The 17750-nt window shown below is 37.9% G+C and overlaps 1 protein-coding gene across 5 annotated transcripts in view; it reads right to left on the minus strand.

The window, feature by feature from the left end:
- The window catches only part of gdpd5b (glycerophosphodiester phosphodiesterase domain containing 5b), a 36664-nt gene that overhangs the window by 17997 nt on the left and 917 nt on the right, over positions 1–17750 (minus strand). For all 5 annotated transcript variants that reach the window (XR_003599093.1, XR_003599094.1, XM_028045475.1 and 2 more), the window contains one exon: positions 8123–8300. Coding sequence is in view for 3 of the 5 variants with exons in the window: in XM_028045475.1 (XP_027901276.1) it covers positions 8123–8239 (117 nt within the window). In the remaining 2 variants the exon portion in view is untranslated. The remainder of the gene's footprint in view (positions 1–8122; positions 8301–17750) is intronic.

Below are 17750 nucleotides of genomic sequence, written 5' to 3' on the forward strand. Positions count from 1 at the left end.
ATCCTTAATCACTACTGGAAACACCTGGGACAGCTGACCTTGGCCCGTAGAGGACGATGTTCTCTGGTCCCCCCTGCCCCACCGCAGCAGCCCTCTGGATAAAGACAGAGGACAACTGGGGAACTGTGACGCTCCAGTCAAAACTATACCGATATTTTCTAGACCGCTTGCTATATTTTTGGGATTTGGAGAATATCTGTTTAATGCATTTTGTAACATAAAATGTTAATTTCCCTATGGGATCAATAAATTATTTTTTGAATTTGAATAACTGATCTAAAATGGCCTTCACAGAAGGAATCTGGTATTTTTACAGTAACCAAGCACCCTCCAAAATGATTGATGCCTCCACCACAAAATATATGTGCAAAGCTTTAAAATGATCATAAAGAACAAGTGATTCCAAAATGTTAATTTGCTACTGAGTTTTGTAACCTCCCTCACCTTCATGCAGCTCACTGACCATGTCTGGTCATATTTACACAAAAAGTTCTGATCATTTATAATTTTATCAAGACCCAACATAAAAAGTTAAATGAAAAGAAAAAAATCCAAATATATTTATAAAAAAATAAATTTCTGGTCTCAAAGAGTTAAAACTGTGAGATTAATCTGATGTTATTATTCTTATTTAATTCTTATTTAATTTCTGCATGACCACAAACACTTTGCTGTGTGTAATGTGCTCTCATGTTCTCTGTTCCTCTTTTGTCCCGCACTCTACAGTGAAGCTCAATCAGGCTGACATGATTTGATCTGCCCTGTTGATTTCACATCAACTTTCTGCATGACTGGCTTTTATTCCAGCACAAGACTTTGTGCATGGCCCTGACAGAGCGACAACACAGGTCTATTAGAACGCAACAAGCATTTGAACAGTAAAGAAGAGTTTATGCAGGCAGAAATATATACCGTGCTTCTGATTTTTAAACAAAATTATGGGATAAAACTGTATTCAGGTCATCAAAAAATAAGGTTTTAAATCACAAATACTAGGATGCAAAAGAAATAGGTTCAATTTCTGTGGGTCTTATTAGCACCGACGTTAAAGACAAATAAAAAAACATACACAGCATATTTATTAGCCCACAATTATTTCACTCCAAAACAGCCCTCGACAATTTAATACATTGATATTGCAATGATGGTAGATTTGCGATACATCGAGCAGCTCTAACTCTAGGGACAGAAGTGCTCTCTTACTATAAGGTTTGAGGTAATGATCCTAAAAACTGGACCACACCAGTGCTTCACACAGGCAAAGTATAAAAAGACTTTCTAAAAAGAAATTAACACTAAAGTATGTTGAAGTAATAAACTCTCAAAACCAAACGCTTGCTTCAACTGGGGAAATTTACCACTGTCATAAACTTCTTTTATTAAAACAGAAGTTGTCTTGGTGGTGAGACAACATTGGCCTTACATTTTTAATCTCGTCTAACAAAGTGATGTTTTAAGGCGTCCGGGAGCCACAACACAGGACCACCAACATGATCATATAATAAACTGCTATGTGAGATTACTTTTATTCCTTGACTTCCTGTCTGAATATCTCTATTTGTCTTTTTGTGACTCAGTCTAGTAGAGCAGATTGCAATACTGCATTTAATAAAGAAGCTTATTGGATTGGGGCTATGCGTCTGCAGCAATGCTCTTATGGTTTAGGTATCAGTCAACATGGAAACTCAAAGAACAAATCTTTTATTTTAGGAAGAGATTTTAGCTGGAACAGATCTGTGTGTGAGGTTACATATGAAGAAAAAGAGCTCTGCTAATTTTGTTTTAGCAAAGACCTCCACACTTCAACAAAGAATGATAAAAGAAAAAGAGGACAATTCAACATGTGTTAGCACATATTGTATTATTTGCTTTAATTTATTGTTCCTACATTTAGCAGTAATACTGTTTCTGTGTGCTCATCTCTACATCAATGCTTCTGATTCTAGGCTAGTACATTATTTTTACACCAACAACAGGACTTTATGTTCACCAGCAGGTTTATATTACAGATGAACATTTCCCCATTCATTGTAAAAAGATGCTAACTGTAGCCATCCTCTCTGATCATCTCATTTCAGTTCCCTTTCTGCTGCTGCACAGGAAGCACATAGCATGGCAGCTGTTTGCTTCCATGCTGTTTGCATTCCCTAACATACCAACACCCTGGGATGCCCTTGAATCTCAATTTATACAATACAGGCAGATAGTTTATGTGAAGCAGAACGTGTCACTTGTCACATTCCTGAGCATATCCAGATTAATCCCTGGTATCTTGAAAGCTGTCCTGCATGGCTGGAGTTCAGCTGCACAACTATGAACACAATGTAATCCGCTTCCCTTGACATCTTAAAAAGTAAAAAAAAAAAAGAATCCAACAACTCAATACCCAACTTCATTTAAAAATATATATATTAAATATATTTCCCATGACACCACATATAAGAAAAGGTAACTGATTTGTGCACGGTATGGAGTAGAAGGAATCTAGGCCGCATTCCAGACAACATGCCATGGTCAGCAGCTAAAAAGGCTGACCAACTCAGTTTTCTAGCTCTTATTAGTAATAATAAATCTGGAAACTATGGCAGTAAAGTGAACTTCTTCCATGTTTACAGTTGTTGGTGAATATTCATGCAATAAAATTTTTTTAAGCTTAACTCAATATGTAGGTCCTGCAATCACAGGACATTCCTTATGCTCAGAGGGTGAAGCCGTCGTTTAATTACTGCTCAACACATGTAATACTGAGAATATTCAGGGCCTCAATGATGTTCAGATAAAGTTACAGCTACCTGGGCCGACATGATCCGCTCCAAGCAATACAAGCCTGAACGGTATAATAGTTAAAATGGGTTACTACCTGAAGTGGTAAAGGTGATTAAAGTGGATATTTTTGGTATTAAAATAAGCTACAGTTTCAACACCTGCTAAAACATTTTGTCACATCATCTTATGTCAATTTATTTTATTAAGATGCCAGATAGAGAGCTGTAGAGGCTTCCTCTCATCTGCTGCTGCCTACTGTACATCAGCTGGCTGAGAAGGGCTACAATACCTTTTCCTTGCTAAGAGAAAAGCTAAATTTCAACATTTCTAATCATTCCAGAAATAGCCATTTTGTGGGAACTAAAAGAGCAAAACTCCTCAATCCTTTGAAGATAATATGTCAGCTAAGCAGATACCCCACCTAACTCACTAGCTAATTTCACTGGGTTATAGTTGTGTTACTCAATCAAAATGACAAATATGATATTATAAGAATATAAACTTATTTTACCAGTAAAATAATGATTTTTAGCTTTAAACGAAAGCAAATTGATGCTACTAAACACTTAATTTATTGTGAAGACTTTGAACAATGCCATTTCTTTTCAAAGTTATATGCAATTTTATCACAATTCCTTGTGGTTTTTATAACAACAAACAAAAGTCACAAAAAATAGCATGCATTTGAAAAAAAATTTCGTTTTGGTTAGAAATCTATTACTGCAGACTATCAGAGTCCTGCACCAGTTACAGTACATTGAGTAGTGCAATTACAGTTTATGGTTACTACAACAAAGCCAAATCTTTATTACGATAATTTTCTCCACAAAAAGTGTAGGTCTTCTCATCTGTTTCAGTTGAAGTTACTGAATCGAAATCTCTTGCAGAGTAGCTTCATGTCCAAGTGACAAAAAAGTATTTTATTGAAATTTCTCGTTAAATAACCTAACATCGCTGTAAAGCCACTTTACAACGACGCTACAAACGACGCAAAAGTTGCATAGTGTGACTTTCAGAACAGCAACAAAATGATTAAAAGATGATTGGATATCAATAAACAGAGTGAATGAAGACCAGCTCAATGTCCACTGAAGGCTGGGAAACTTTGCTCCTATTTTTGAAGCCTTTGTGTGCCTAAATGGAAATTCTCTCAATTATTACTGAGAGGCCAGATCGGCTTGCACTGCATGACGTGAGCATTCTTCCTACAAAGCACCTTGGACACAGAAAGAAGCAGCACCACCGACACCTGCTCGGTCTGAATGTATCACTACAGTGGACAGAGAGAGAGAGAGAAAAAAAGACATTGTATAATCCACTTATAGATTATGAATGAGTCCAGCAGTAGTTTCAACATGAGGTTCTTGGTTCTCACGCCTCTGGGATTGAATCAGGTAGAGTTACATGTACATGATACCTCCCCTTGATTGGGCACAGTTTGCTTACCAGGTTGTTTAACCAATCTGTCCTGAATGACGTCACTTCAGCTTGAGCCAAGATCCATTCTCAGTAGCAAGTCAGTCAGTTCATACAGATAAATTATTTTCACAATTAACAGTTTTTAATTAAAGCTATATTGGAATCAGCAGGTAACAGTTAATTTATAATTTTTTAAAGATTACTGAAAGCATCGAAACAAGACTAAAGTCCCTTTTGTGCACTTTTAATGATTTTTACATGAAACACCGTTAGTTCACTGGAGGGCATGTAAACAAGACAAAGAAAAATCGTCGTATTGAGTCTAGTGGGAAGAAACAGCCTGCACTTTGTTTGCACTAGCTGACTGTTTGCTCCCTGCACTCCAGAAGACACACGCTGTCAAAGCAGAGGATGAGCACAAAAATGCTCACACAGCATTTTTCAGTTGGCCTGAAAGATAACCACTTGGGATAGGAAACAGATCTACATGGTGTCAGATTTCAACCATAACGGAAGCCGAATTTTATTTTTATTTTTTACATTTGTTCTGAGTTATAGTTGTTTCAAAAAGTCAGGTAAAACTAAGGATTCAAACCTGCCTGTGTCCTTTCTGCTCAAATTAGATGTATTCTAGGTCAACGACTTCATGGATTGAGCTTAATCACCAATTGACATGATGATTATTTATGTCCAAGGTTTTTGTTGTTCTACAGGATGGCATGTGGGTATAAATAAATAATCTACGCCGGTACCCGAGTGCATTGGAGAGCACACACCTCTGTATACATTGAGTTTATTGCACCAACATAACCTGTGTGTCCTTTCCTAAATAGCAGAGGAAGAAGGCAGGACAAATGGATGTTGGATCCTGTCAAGCATCAAATATCAGAAAACACAACCACAAAGGATCCAAACCTTCAAATGTAATCTAATGAATAAATTAAATATGTAACAGCAATATGTCATTTTTATCTCAGCTTTAATGATTTAATTATTTAAATTCTTGAGAAGGATCAGCCATCAATGTCATTATTCATTACCTTTTGTTTATAATGTCTATAGATAAAGACAGGTGAGATGTCTGTGCAGAAGGTAAACTGGCAGGCTGCAAATACCATAAAGTCCTGAACCAACTCCACTTACAGAAACAAATTCAAACAGCAAACTACAGTCACAGCAACTCCTCTTGCTACAAGAAATGCATGCTTGTTTTGCCTCATGGTCCAAAGAGTTGTCTTTTTTTCTTTATTTTAAATGAAAACAAGGATAACATTTAAAGATGGAAGAAAACAAATGACGTGAGGATGAGTGGAATGTGGTTTGTTTAGGCTGCTGGACTGTCAGCTGAGAAGGTTACCTGGAAATAACCTGCAGAAAGTCAATTCTCTAGTTAGTTTTCATTCCCTAAATAACAGAGAGGAGTATAGGCCAGCAGAGTACATCACAAATTGTGCCCAATACTCCTACTCCAAAGGAATGTCAGGAAAGTAATAATTGTTTCCTTTCATCTCCATGTAATATTTAGCCAGTTGGACAGAGCCCCGCGGCAGCAGATGCTCACAGCTGACATGAACATTGGCCAAAATGCTAACGGTCAGACAGTGATGGAAGAGCCAAAAGAAAATTAGCAAATTTTTTCATCATTGCAAGATTTACCCATATTAATCTCCAGCAAAGATCTTCTAATATCATGCAGCCGTAAATTCTGTGCACATTGCTGCTCCTAAAGATTAGACAGAAGTCCAAATTAAAACCCCAAATAGCAATGGAAGAGCTAGAGTCCACTGGCTGCCATCTACACAGCAAATGGCAAACAAAGAGACAGTGGACACAAACTGTTGGAGAAACACTGCTGACCAAAGAGTCAGTCACATTTCTCAGGCAAATCCTTTTAGAAAGTGCTGTTGCCCTTTAATCAGCCATTCCAGCTCTTACCTTTAAAGAAAGTTATCCTTCATCAATATCATTTGTAGAGGAGAAACATTGCTTTATGAAAATTTTAACGTGAAATAAAAAATGGGCACAACATCCACACCATCCCAAGTGTGCAATCTATTATTTAACAATAAAATCTTCCATTTTCGTCTTCTATGAACACTACTATGACTTCAAATCTTTGTAGCTTTTAGAGATTTATTTCCCTAAGCAATTTCGTAAAATATACACAGAACAAAATAAAACAAGGTATTCAATAGCAGTAATTAGATGCAAACAGTTGTATCAGTCCATAGCTCTCTTGCAGGCCAGCTGTGTAACTACTGTGGACGAAGCCTCCTGACAACATAATCAGGTCTCATTCATCCCTAACCTGATGTGAGTCCATGCACACAGCTGAGGGTGTACACAGCTAATTATCTTCAGAGATAATCATTGGAAAATAGACACAGCTTCACCTCTTTCCTACTGTTCTCCTGACATTTGTCATTACAGCAATAACGGAACTGATCATTCAGCCAATGGGCCTCTCACAGGAAGTGCACAACTACGCCATAAGAAAAATATAATACATATCTGATAGGAACCAAATGCGTGATGCATGTGACACAGGTCAGTCATGTTACAATATCAGCGAATGAAAAGGTTTGCGGTGTAAATATGTTGATGACTTCACAGTCAACTAGAAGAGGCCAGTTTATAGCTACTTTTGGAAAATCTACAGTATCTCCCTAAACACTCACTGTTCCTATCAATATTTATGTTACAATAGATTTTGAATGATGCTAAATAAAGGTAGCTAAACACAACACTTTTGGCCTGGAGTCATGATTTTCTTCTTTATGTGATGCATAACAATATGGGTGAGACTATCTGCTGACATAATAATTATTAGTTTTGCACTCCCGCCTTCATGGATAATGGGAGGAAAGAAATCCTTTGTTAAAAAACACAACAAAACAAACAAAAACAATAAGAAGTCCACTGTGCAGTTACAGCAACCATGTAGAGGACAAAGTCAAAGTGGAAGAAGGTGATCTGGTCACTAGAGATTCAAAATTCTGTGAAACATGGTGTTGAAAGCATCGTGCTGCGGCGATGCTTGCATTCAGCAGGGACAAGGAAGCTGGTCAAAGCTGATTGAAAGATGGATAGAACTAAATTTAGAGTTGTCCTGGAAGAAAATCTGTTCTAGGATGCAAAAAATAAAGATTGGGGCAGAAATTTAACCTTCAAGCAGAGAAAACACTCAACAGCTTTGATTATTAATTCCAAACCAATTAATAATCAAAGCCTATTAAATGGTTTGGAAGAGGCGTAAATCCAACTCAGAACCTGTGACAAAATGTAAAAATGTCTGCCACGATTCACTCTCCATCAAAACTTAGTGACTTTGAGGGATTTTGCAAAGAAAAGTGAAAAAAAGAAATTCTGTTCTGCAAACCCTGAAGCAAAAGGGTTGACTTCAAGTGGCTGAATATACAGAATTCCTGCCACATTTTTCAGATTATAATTTCCTCCAGAATGATGTCCAACCTTGTTCAGGCTGAAATTCAAATCTGTTAGTACTTTTCAAAGAAACTGTAAAATTGTACTGCATATTTTGTCAAAGTGAAAATATTTTTAAACCAGGTGATATTGGGGGAGTATTTAATATCTTCGATCTAATATGCCTTATTATGAGAGCAGTAAATCATGTCAATCGGGTATAATTTTTCATGCAATGTTTAGTGTTACGTTAGAGCCGACAACAGCTGAACCGCTTAGCTTCCCTTAAATAACATAAAAGAGTGTAAGGGTTGTTTAAAAATAGGCCAACAACTTTGTCTTATCACCAAGCAGTAGTTTTGATTCTATAGTAAAGGTGAGAAATCTACAAACCATCCAGGAAAAATTAAACGTTCTTTTGAGGAGAAGCTTGTCCTCCCAAGTGAAATGTTATGTACTTCGGGAAAAAGAAAGAAAGGGTGGGCAGGGGGGGGGGGCTCAAGCTCCCTCTCACCTTGGTGGTGTTATCATGTGACCTCTGATAGCGCTTCCATCTGCACCCATAGATCCCAGTGATACATGACAAACACAGCTGGCGCTCATAGACTTGGAGGGGTTGGTGTTTCACCATGCTCCTTCAGTCGCTCCTGCTGTCTCAGCCACAGCTAACATCCCACTGGCTCCCAACGCTCCTGCAGAAAAAATAGAATCATCAACAATGATAAAGCGGGTGGGAGACGTTGTGCAACAAGCCGTCTCGACAGGAACATGCCTGTCAGTTTGATGGAAAACATAAGCTGGTTTGAAAAGCATCAAGTCTCTGCCAAAAAGCCCGGCATTAAATTAAGACCTTGTTTCAGAGGGCCTGTTTTCTATGTCAACTGAGAATGAGAATGCAACGAGCTTCCATCGATTTGCTCAAGTACAGAAAAAAGAAAAATGAAACTGAAAAGGTTCAGAGGAACAATCATCCAGTGAATACAGTGAATAGACAGTGGCTGTCTGGTCCAAAAGCTACTATGTCTGCTCCATTTATTCATTTTATATCACAACCATAAATAGCCCCACAAAAGATAACTGTTGGATTTATTAAACTCCATATTGATATGTTAACACTAAGTTTTGCAGACCTACATGGTAAAAGAGACACTAGCAACCCAGAATACAACATGACTAATTTGGTTCTGCTGTAAAAGCAACCATTATATCGCAGGCGTTCTGTTCTCAGAGTTGTCGTTACAAGGCGACTCATAAAATATATGATATAAAAAAAAAACGTGCAGCTTCATTAAACCCTTTATTTGACTGCTTGTGGCTCTTCTCAGTATAGAGTAGATCCCAGCTGTATATAATAACACAGTCACTGTGTAGGAACAACATCAATATGCTGGTGAGCTCAAATCAGATGCTGTTAGTGAATATGGTAGGAAGTACCAGGGTGTGTTTGTGAATTACCTTAGTTCTTACTGTTCCCCCACCGATCTGCTGCTGATTCACCTCAAACACTCCATAATCACCCATAACAACAATTACAGCAACGCCGACTATTATCAAAACTTTACCTCACTTTTCACAGACATGGCGGAGCCTGCTTTGCAGCTGCCAGGGCAACAAAACATTTATCAATTTAAACATAAATGGCGCGTGATAAATGCAATAATGACTGGATGTGTAAAAATGTTTCCCCGAGTCATTTGAACTTCTATTCCCTCTGTGCTTGTGATTTTATTCTACAATAGGGTACATGTAGTTTTGTGACATGTAATTTTTCAGTGCAATGGTGCATGTGTGTGTACACCCCTTCTGCTATAATCAGGCTGTCTCACATTCTAAACAGCTGCTAATTACCATGCGCAGCAGTGGCCGTGCTTCCTGTTATTACTAAAACTGCTCAGAGGAAGGTGGGCCTGACCCAAGGCCTATAATGAATCTGACTCCCCCCAGAAAGACCACAAAGCTCTTAACTACAAATTGAGCCATGATGGTCCGTCTGTTAAAATGAACTGAATGCTAGTTTTCCAACACCAAGGGCCTCCGAGTTCGCAGAATTACATGAACAAGATCGATTGGAATTGAAAACAAGTGCTCTGCCAACAGAACCCCGAGCACAAGCAAATCAATGTCTCCCTAAATCACTGCCTGATCTAAAGGTTTGAAGAGAACTCAGAAGTGCTGTTTTCCTTTTTCTCTTAAGATCTAAATATGCTAAGCCATGAGAAGCACTATGAGTGTATCCAGAGCTGTCCATTTTGTGTCTCCCAAAACTCTATGCAGTTGCCATGTGTGACTCCATCTGGTGAAGTGAGATGTACTGTAGATATTAAGCGCTTTAAGGTTGTTCTATGCTTGAAGCTCTTATTTTGAAGTAAAGGGAATAGTTCTGGAGCTGTGCTGACAGCTCACAAACTTCTCATCAGGAAATGCTAACATCTAGTTACACAGTGAGGAAGCCTCCCCACTTTTAAATCTTGTGTGGCAATATTTTGGGTACAGATGGAAAAGAAAGCAAAGTGACTGATAGAAACAATTTGTAAGCACTTAGAAAACACAACAACTTTAACAGCATTGATGGCAAAGCTACAAGTGAGAAGCCACGCCCCTTTGATTATGTGCATGCAGCTAGGAGCTGACATGGTTAATTTCAGCAGATTACCTTGTATGTTATAAAAAGTCAAAACGATCGGTAATATGGGGTTGAAGTTGTGTTTTCGACTGCACATCAGTGAGTCACAAGTAGTACATTATTGAAACATTTAAACTAGTTGGCAAAACCCAAGACAGGCATATTTCAGTGCGTCTTTGCCGTTGGACTCACAGCTGTACATTCTTACCCACAAAGCAAATATTTTCAGGAATATGTCCCAACTCTTTCAAAAGCTTATTTCTATGTCTGTAAAAGTCACAAATGTCATCTTTAATCCTGTGTAGTGGGACATCAAAGAAACCTAGAAACGCACCCAGTCCATATGAGATATGATCCTAATTAAGCAGAGCGGCACTGAGGCTACAGATTTACCACCCTGAAGTTGAACGGTCAAACAAATTGTGCTTTTTTTAAATCAGCTCTATCCCACAAGAAAAATACTTAAAGACCCAAGTCAAATTACTGAATTAATCCCTTAATCAGCATGATGTCTTAGCAAGAGCTAATCAGTGAAGCAGAACCCAGTGGATAAAGTTGAACAAAATTTCTCATGTCTAACCAAACATCCTAGGTTTACCATCTACACAGTCATTTCTTTTCCCCAAGAAGACTGATGCACCTCTGACCAGAGTAGGTGGAGAAATATGACCATCAGCAGCAGTGTGGGTGTGTGAGACTGAAGACGAGAACTGAGACACAAAAGTTAAAACTTGGATTACTCATTCAGCCTCATCATCAGAAAACACGCCTCATGTTCAGCCACTTTTCAGACAAGCTTTAATTTAGCAAAAAGTTATTGAGGGTTAGCCTGACTATTGTGATCTTGGTTTGTCTCCTTTCGTGTCTCAGTGAAATTAAAACAGGAGAAGTCAACAGCTGATAAACGCTTTGCACAGCAAGGGCAGCAACCCGCCTATCTCCTCCGTCAGAAGGTGTTTGAAGTTTGGTGAAAAACAGGAGATAAGAGAGTGCATGAAAGGCCCTTAAAACAGCTTTTGTCATCTTTTTTTCCTGCTGTCTCATTTCCTTCAATCACAAGCAAAGAGAGAATATCTGTCTGTAGAGGAGGAAATGCTTCAGCATTTCCTCCTCTACAGAGCTGATTTAAAAAAAGCACATTTGAAAACTTATTCACACCCAAGAGCAGTGGGAAAGGTCAGATAAAGGTCCTCCTTAAAAAACAAAACCATTGCTAGAAAGGCACAAGCTAAATGAAAATTATGGCTCTATACCAAGAATAGGTTAGATTCTGATATTATGGTTATAAAAACCTGCAGTTTAAATAGGGCATGAGGATGAGTAGCATGGGGTTAACCCTCCTCCACCTATTTCTGTGCAGTGCTGAACTTTTTCTTTACAATAAAGATTAATCAATCAAGTTTATTTATAAGGCGCATCTCAGTAACAAAGCAGTTTGAAGTTTCTAACATAATAAAAAGATAAATAAAGTCATAAAAACAACATACAGTCACCAATTAGGAAACCAGGAAACAAGCATTACATTTTGCCAAGTGCCATCATCAAAATCATCAATATACATCACATATATTGGCCAATGTGATTTAAAGGAACTGAGGGTTTCAGCTGTTTTGCAGTTTTCTGGAAGTTTTTTTCCAGATTTGCGGATCAGCATAGAAGCTGAAAGCTGCTTCTCCTCATTTGGTTCTGGTTCTGGGGATGCAGAGCAGACCAGAACCAGAAGACCTGAGTAGTCTGGAAAGCAACAACAGCAGATCTTTGATGTATTGTGGTGCTAAGACATTCAGTGATTTATAAACTAACAACAGTATTTTAAAGTCTATTCTCTGGGCTGCAGGGAGCCGGTGTAAGGACTTTATACCTGCGGTGACATGCTCTATATCTTTCTGGTTTTAGTGAGAACACGAGCAGCAGTGTTCTAGATCAGCTGCAGCTGTCCGATTGATTTTTTTTAGTCAGACCTGCTTGAAAAGTCATATCAGGAATCGTAACGGAGGTGGTTGCTTTAAGATAGAGAAATTAGCCCCTTTTTGTAGAGTTGAGAGGACATTAAACAATCTGACACTTTGCTTTTTAAACTGACTGCTAACCAATCTGGAAATATGTGGGTCAGCCATAATCTGAGAAAGATTAATTTAGCCACAATCCATCAATGTCTTTTGATTACTACACTGACAGAGGAAAGAGGGAACAGAATTACTGTAATTTATTTCCATTATTGGAACATAACAATGGAAACAAAAAAGGGGGGAAAAGAGCCCATAAACAGGTCTTAATGAGGGCAAAACCATGAAAGTGTACATTTCTTGTGCTGTGTGTTAAGACGTTGCTCTCTTACTTTGAACAGATGAAAAAAAAAAGACAGATTGGCCTTTGGGACATTTTATGCCGTTTCATATGAAGCAAGAGCCAAATTTCTCACGAATGTGACAACAGCTAATCCATCATCCAATAGGAAACAGCACAGGAGAAAAAGAAACGGCGGATGTATTTTTGATGTCACACATAAGATAAGCAAGCAATCATCACTCAGAAAGGCAAGCTGTGAAATGAGAGAGTAAACTTTTCATCTGCCATGCCAATGTTATGGAAGCTAATGATGGTTCGATTGGGCTAATAACCCAATGAGTGAAATGCACTGTATTCCATTTGAATTCCCTCTAGTCAACTTAGATCAAGAATGTGATCATGGATGTCTGAATCTTTTGGGAAAATAGAATGAAATTTCCCAGGACTGATCATGAGATTCTCAAAGATTTAAAGCTTGGTCTCCTCTGGTCTGTAATCTGCGCTATGGTACACCCAAGAACATCTGCTCAACTCACTTCAGTGACCTTTAGGAGTGTGCAAAGTTAAAGGAAAGAGATAAGAGACTATGCTAACCATTATTTTGGCCTGAAAATAAACAAGAACTTGTAGCAGAAGGTTGTAGCAGTTTAAATGGTTCAAATCTGGTCTCAATTTCAAGTATCTCTGAGGACAACTCCACTTTTCTCTTTCAAAGTACTGTAACAAATACAAACTGATTAGCATTTATTTAGTTTTTTTCAAATTCAAGAATTAAATATTACGAATTCTAACCAAAAATAAAATGTGCTAAAACGGAGTAGTTTTGAATTTAATAAGAATGATTACAAGATTGTCCTCCTAACCATTACCTGAATTTTGATAAACTCAAAACAATGCAAAAAAAAAAAAAATGCTACTTGTTGGTGTGCTTATAGATAAAATGTGTTCATTTCATGCACTCAATTTTTTATAACATGGACTAAACTTTTTATAACTACACTTGGGCAAAATAATAAAAATGAGGTCCAGCTTTCTTTAATTTGGCAATGTTGACCTTCTGTTTTCCCATATGATCACAACGATCAGCCATATTGGAGAGGAATGTTCGCTAAACAGTTAAGCTAGCAAATTGCTCAGAGAAAAGCAACGTGAGTTTTTCTATGCAGTCTTGACATTACAACTTGTTACATTAAAGTGTAGCCTAAACTTCAGAAACAAAGAGATTTGGCTACCAATCACCGATAGTAGCCTATTAACAGAAGGCAGTTTGTCACATGATTGTATTGTAGCCAGCCAGAATTTGGATTTTTGTATCGTGGGCAAACTGGTCACTTCACCATCTCACTTCAGTGCCCTCTGTTTTGTTCTCCTTCAGGTCAGAAGGAATAAAAACCTGTTTGGACAAAGATATTCTGAAAAAGGCACCATCTGTACATCTACATGAGGGCCCTGCACCACCATCTGTGTGTTGACATCACACTCATCTCTGTCCTCCGCTGCGGCTTGGAAAGCAAGGACAGACAAGTGGGTGCCACTGTAACCAACGCTGCCGTCTGAGCTCACAATAAGCTTTCCCCTTAGCTCAAATTTGGCCATTTTAAACAGAATCATTCTAGGATGGTGCCATTATGACCCTGAGAGTATCGGGGGGTGAAAAGGGGGAATCAACGGAAACCAAGTAGTTTTATGACATAGAAAACAGAAATGATGAGCTTTCTTTCAAATGTAACTTGATCACTGACAAAAGAAGTGATCCGTTTTATTGAGTGTGTTCCTTTGAAATGAGCTCAAGTTGCAAACTTACAAAGCTGCCAAAGCAAAGCCTCTAGTGTTCTTCTGAGAGTAAAATTACCACTATTTAGCTGAGGAATGTTAACCAGTGCAAACAGGCTAAGGTAGAGAAACAGCAGCCTCTGAACACAAGTTCCTATTTAACAAGTCATCAGCAGTCAAGTTTGCAACAGGATCTGCCTTTGGAAATAATAGGTTGAAGACAGAAGTGGATGCAGTTGCATCATATTGGAGCTGCAGAGCTGTGACCTTCTCTGGGATGGAAGGATACAGACATGCTGCTAAATGCCTATTGACTTTATGACAATCCAGCGCTGGAACAACTAGTCATCACTCCAAATGCAAGGGAATCTTTGTTTCTTGTATAGCATATAGTTAGCTATTTAAATCACTATTTGAGGTGTTAACGTTTTGACACATCCACCAAATGGCCAGGCCACCAGTGCCCTGCCATTTCACACAACTGCTCTTTAGCCATTTATTTAACCACTGATAAACATGTTCATTTTCCAAGTTATTAAATAAATGTGATAAATAAATATTCAAATTATGTACACAACTTAACTGAATGATTTTTCAACATTTTATAGTACACTAGATTTGAACTGATTGTGATTCTGATCCTGATTTGGCCAATTTGATTCTTATAAACTGACAAATTACTAAAATAAACCACTAAAGCATCTGGTAGTTAATGCTCCTATGAGCAAAGCTGAAAGCCCCACATGCAAACCAAAAGTTGTGTTTCTTCAATAAAGCCCAGAGAAAGCACAAAAATTTTAGTGGTATACTTGGCAGTTTACATGGTAAATTAACACCACTCTTCAGTGTGGAAGTGGTTAGAGAGAGGAGGACTTATTGTGCTACATTCTGCATCAATGAGCTGCTTAAGAATGACACAAATGGAAAGGCAAAAGGTTAGCTCTATAAAAGAAAGCTGTATTTTATACATGACTCTGATTGCTGTGCATTCAGGCTGCTGCTTTAAACAGGAAGTCTAACTTTACCAGGTCAAACAGAGTACAGGAAAGTTGTTGGTTTGTTCAGTTTTAACTTTTCATGACAATCTCTGTCTGCCAGAGAAAACACTGGATTTGACTATAAAAAGTTAAGGTAGGTTCCAACATTGTTTAGGAAAAAAATTGTTTGGCAAATATTTAATATCAACAATACTGAACTGTATCCACTATCAGATGCTAAAAATACAATTTAAAATACCAATTCTGTAGTCATTTTGTGTTTTAACTAATTACAGCTAATCCTGTTTATATGTGTGGTAAAGTCACCTTTTGAATACTATTAAATATATTTATTTAAGATATATTGGATTCGGCTGGCCAAAACTTTACAAAATCAGATATTAAGAACTAATCACAAAGCTCTTGCTGTGTCTTCATGTGGTGAATTGCAAACTTTGTTTTCTCAGTGTCATTGTGTCCAATTATCGACCATCAGAAACATAACAGAGTCTCAATCAATCATTTTTGTGTCGTTCTGCAGCCCAAAAACCTAGCAAACATCAATCGCAGAATCACAACTGATAAATATTACACTGTTTAGCAGTTTTTCTGGAGCAAGTAGACAAACATGATTTTTAGGTTCATTAAGACATGAATTGTCTACTTTCATCCAAAAAGTACAACTAGAAATAAGTATGTACAAATAACATGAAGTCATGTTTGTGGTGGCCAGTGACTGACAGAGAGAGGATGACTTGACCCAGCAGCTTCAGAATAGCCTATACTAAGAATTCTGACTCATTTGCCCTCTGGAGAACTTTGCACTTGTTTGACAGATCCCCCAGGTGCGTTTCCACTGGTATATTAAGCCAACAAAGCAGGGTCCTGCATGTATTTATGAAAAATCATGTAGGCAATTGTAGTTCCACTAATAGCTGGACCAAACATCAATATTGGACATAAATGGACAGTCTGGTTGGTTGTGATCTCTAACATAATCCTTGATGTCTAATCAGCAGCAAACCCATTTAGAAACTCAGAAAATTGCATCCCTGTACTCTGAATTCATTCAGAAATTGAAATCAAGGAAGGCTTATAAAGTGCTTTAAAAGCAAAGTTGTTTTTTTCCCCCTCTAAAGGGTTGCCTAAATTTTCACAGCATTTTCAAAGCAATTTCATATTTACTCTGCACCTCTAGATCATTTTCTAAGTGGCTCAGCTGTAACAGACTCAACATAAATGCACAGTGAAATGTTTACTTTCCCACATGGCATACATGATAAATGTCATGGCCTGGAAATATTATCATCATGCTGCTTGCCCTCCAAATGTAATCCCCTCCAACTAAGAGAATCACGTTCAGCTTAAATCAATAAGACATGTTCTAGGGGAGAACCTTAAAAAATAATAATAATAATATGCATCTTCCATAATATTATTAATTAATCTGTTAATTAACCAAATGGGTTATTTAACAGATACTGTGGAAAATTAGATTAAAGAAAAGAAAGAGGAACCTTGTGTCGTAAATTTTGATCTGATCTCAACTCACCCTCTAAAGAAAACTCTTGACTAAACACGTTTGAACCTCTCGAGAAGTCATTAATTACAGGCCTTCAGGATGATTTGCAACGTATGATAAAGTTGCCTTTCCGCTCAAGCTCCGCATGAAAACAAACAAGCCTTTGCCAATTTTGCTGAGGGTGTAGCAGTTAGAGAAGAGATGGGGTGGAGTGTTACTACACAAATGGGAGTTTTAAGGGTTTAGACCAGGGGTCTCAAACTCCGGTCCTCGAGGGCCACAGACCTACAGTTGTGCCACAGGTACAAAACACTGGAATGGAATGACTTAATTACCTCCTCCTTGTGTAGATCAGTTCTCCAGAGTCTTGCTAATGACCTAATTATTCTATTCAGGTGTGGTGCAGCAGAGGCACATCTAAAAGTTGCAGGACTGCGACCCTCGAGGACTGGAGTTTGAGACCCCTGGTTTAGACGCTGGAGTGAAGGAGTCATGGGCTTGTAAGAGGTTCTCCTGGTGTGAATGGTTCCACTGTTTTTATAGAGCAACTTAAAGCAAAAAACTAAATCTGTATCCATTCAAAATAGAAAAATCTGAAATTATCCCTACCAGTGCTCAAATACTTTGACATTTATCTACGGGTGATTTTAATACATAGAATACAAAATAAACTACCTGCTTAATATGACTAGATTCTAATTGCAAATGTGCTTCTAGATTAGCGACTGTAGCGTTAAAACAAAGTTACCATAAAAAGAGGGATGACAAGCGCTCCTTCAGTTGTTACACTCCTGTTTTTGTGGAAGAGACAAAACATCAAACTGTGGGGTTTTTCTTCCATCCAACTAATAGGTAATGTGCAGCAAAAGGTCAACGCTGCATTACTACAACTTAAAACATTCTCTGAAAGAAATTGTTTTAACCCTCGAGTTGTGTCAAGAAAATATTTACGGTTTTG

The sequence above is a fragment of the Xiphophorus couchianus genome, chromosome 18 (assembly GCF_001444195.1).
Source record: "Xiphophorus couchianus chromosome 18, X_couchianus-1.0, whole genome shotgun sequence".
Classification (NCBI taxonomy): domain Eukaryota; kingdom Metazoa; phylum Chordata; class Actinopteri; order Cyprinodontiformes; family Poeciliidae; genus Xiphophorus; species Xiphophorus couchianus.